The 3,141-nt window shown below is 31.6% G+C and overlaps 1 protein-coding gene across 2 annotated transcripts in view; it reads left to right on the top strand.

The window, feature by feature from the left end:
- LOC112518746 (probable transmembrane GTPase FZO-like, chloroplastic) overlaps positions 1-3,141 on the top strand; it is a 12,616-nt gene that overhangs the window by 2,827 nt on the left and 6,648 nt on the right. For both annotated transcript variants that reach the window (XM_025126563.1, XM_025126564.1), the window contains exons 4-6: positions 476-673; positions 2,087-2,218; positions 2,303-2,389. In XM_025126563.1, coding sequence (XP_024982331.1) covers positions 476-673; positions 2,087-2,218; positions 2,303-2,389 — 417 coding nt within the window. The remainder of the gene's footprint in view (positions 1-475; positions 674-2,086; positions 2,219-2,302; positions 2,390-3,141) is intronic.

Genomic DNA, 3,141 nt, shown 5'->3' with positions numbered 1-3,141 from the left:
TCGACACTTCGGAACAATCTATATCGGTCTAGCCCCCTCTTAACACTCTAGGACAATGTCTGTTAAGAGGGGGTGTGTTGGAGCCTCGTCTAGCCTCCGTTAGAGGGGGCATGTTGGAGTCCCACATCGGCTGGACTTGGACCATTTCTCCTCAATATATGTTAGAGGGTTATCTAATGTGAATTTTTTGGGTACTCTCAACTACTGTGTTATTCGCGTTAATCTATAAAAAAAGCTAATCGATCAATGTTTCAGCTTTGGTATTAGTCCAGTTTACCCTCCAAGTATTATAAGACGCTGATGTTCCCTTAATACATTCTTGATATGGAAGATCTTTATGGTAGCTTTTTTGTTTTCCTGTTAGTTAAATCTATCATATTGGCATGAACCGGGGTTTCTTATGTAAAGACTTCCACTGCTATGATTCCCAAGGATTTTTCATTATCAAGATTTTCTAATGGCTTAAGAATTGCAGGGTGAATTCAATTCGGGAAAATCAACTTTCATCAATGCTCTTCTTGGTAGGAAGTACCTAAAAGATGGAGTTGTTCCTACAACAAATGAGATAACCTTTTTACGTTATTCTGAGTTTGATTCCAATGAACAACAACGTTGTGAAAGGCACCCAGATGGTCAATATATATGTTATCTACCTTCACCAATACTTGAGCATGTGAGTACTTATATTTCTTTATAATGGCAATTTTATTTTATTAGATGTTACTTATTTATTATGTCTATGGGCCCCGTTTGGTTTGGTGGAATGTTTTGAGGAATTTGGATTTCGTGGAAGGATTTGGAATCTTTGGTGTGTTTGGTTTGTATGATTTGAAATAGAAATGAATTCTTTTTTTATATATATAATTTATAAAAACAGATTATAAAAATAATTAAATTACTTTTTTATTAATTGATGATTACGAAGCAAGTGCTTTTACCATATTTTAAAATACTAGAAGGGTACTTGCGCAATGTAGCGAGATACATCTCGATTTTAATGTTTTATTTTATTCTTTGTCTCTGTCAATCTTATAATACTATTTTATGTGTTTTTAAGAAAGATATAATGATTTTATTTTTGAATAAAATATAAATTTGAAAAAAATATATCAATGTTAGTATCAAATTAACTATTTAAAAGTTCTAATTTTTTTGTGTAATTTCTTTAATTTTTTTTATTATAATTTAATTTAAGTTTAATAACAAAGTAATTTGTTTTTGGTTTAATAATATAACATTTTATAAAGATAATAATTAAGTAGTCTATTAGAACTCAATGATTATCCTAATTATATTTTAGATTTCTTATATTTAAAATGAGATATTTATCCTGTATTTGATTATATTTATCTGCAGTTAGTTACACGAATTCGGACATGGAGCTTTAATAAGTTGTTCTCACGCACAATCTACTTGTAATTTTGAATTTTAAGTAACATGCATAAATAAACAGTACTTTATGCATAAAAAGTGGTTTTTAAGAGTTTTGTCAAATGCTTTATAATATAGTATAGATTATTATAAATATATCCTATGAACTTCTGTGAAATACCAATCACCCCCATGGGACTTCTAATCCCATGTTTGGGATTTCATCAAAATCCTGGGATTTCAATTCCGGACTTTCCTCTAAACCAAACATGGGATTGGAATGAAATATAATTCCAAATTCCACGAACTCCCAAAAATCAAATGGGCCCTTAGTAATATGTTTGCTGCATCGGTGTTTCCATGCATTTTTATTTAATGATGCTACAAGTAGCAATTCACTTCTGTTGCAACTAAGTTTAGTTCATTGATCACTGATATACTCATATACGATTAGAAAGGGTCATGAAACTGCTATTAGGATGATAATTAAATCCATCTATGATCCCTTGTCTTGAGACACATCAAACAGTAAGGGTAAAATGGTTATTTTTGCCATTGAGGTAGCACAACAAACAAACAACAATTTACCTTAATCCGTACAAAGCTTAATGGAAAAACAACCAAACCGCCCGTCTTTTCTGAGTTGCATGATGCATCTGCAATTTTCCTCCTCTCTTCTCCCCATTATTTAATTTGTTCATTTTTGGTGAAGCAGATGATCATTGTTGATACACCAGGAACCAATGTGATTCTTCAAAGACAGCAGCGCTTGACCGAAGAATTTGTGCCCCGAGCAGATCTGCTTCTTTTTCTTATTTCTGCAGATCGTCCATTGACTGAAAGCGAGGTATAATATACCAAATGATGTTTAATCTTCAGGCACTTTTTTGTATTTTTAAGCTGATTATTGATACCATATGGTGCTTTCCAGGTTGCTTTTCTACGGTACACACAAAAATGGAAGAAGAAAGTTGTCTTTGTACTGAATAAATCTGATATCTACCAAAATCCCACCGAGGTTCGATCATACATCCCATTAACCTCATTTTAGATAGTTGTTGCAAGTGATTATTTGGTTTGAAATGGAATTGAGGGTCTATTAACACGGTCGTGCCCGAGGGTTTTCCATTGTGAGAGATGAATCAGGTCCACAATTATACATGTTTTAGCTTTTACCCAATTATATATGTTTTAGGCTTTCAAAGAATGATTCTATTTATGAATATTTTGATCAAGAACCTAAAATGAGAATTTTATTAACAACATAACCTTCTAAAAAGTCTAGTACATTCTTGTATAGGGCAGATGGAAGTGCCATTCTAAAGGTCATGGATTTAAAAGAAAATAGTGAGAAGCTCATTCAACTAATGGACCCTTCTATTTAAGTGAATTTCATGTTACTTTGTCATTGTAGGACTTTTTTGTTGTTTTAATTTGTAAGAGCCAGTTTGTTAGCAGCTTAAGAGCATCTCCAATGGAGGTTAATGGGGAGGTTAATGGGAGCCATTACATGCATCATGCATTGTGAAGGGAGGTTAATGGGAGGTTAATGAAATAGAGGTTAATGGCCATTGTATGCATCATGGGGAGGTCAATGGGACCCACTAATTTATTTTTTCTTTTATAATTAAATTTGTAAGGATTTAATTATGATATTATATATATATATATATACACTATAATATGATATTTATTAATCAATAAATTAATTTTTATTTTTACTTTTCTTAATTTATAAAAACAACATAATTAATAAAACATTACATTAAT

The sequence above is a fragment of the Cynara cardunculus genome (assembly GCF_001531365.2).
Source record: "Cynara cardunculus var. scolymus isolate 2C chromosome LG 9, CcrdV1, whole genome shotgun sequence".
NCBI classification, from domain to species: domain Eukaryota; kingdom Viridiplantae; phylum Streptophyta; class Magnoliopsida; order Asterales; family Asteraceae; genus Cynara; species Cynara cardunculus.
Note: the sequence above shows the minus strand (reverse complement) of the source record. Positions and strands in the feature narration are given on the sequence as shown.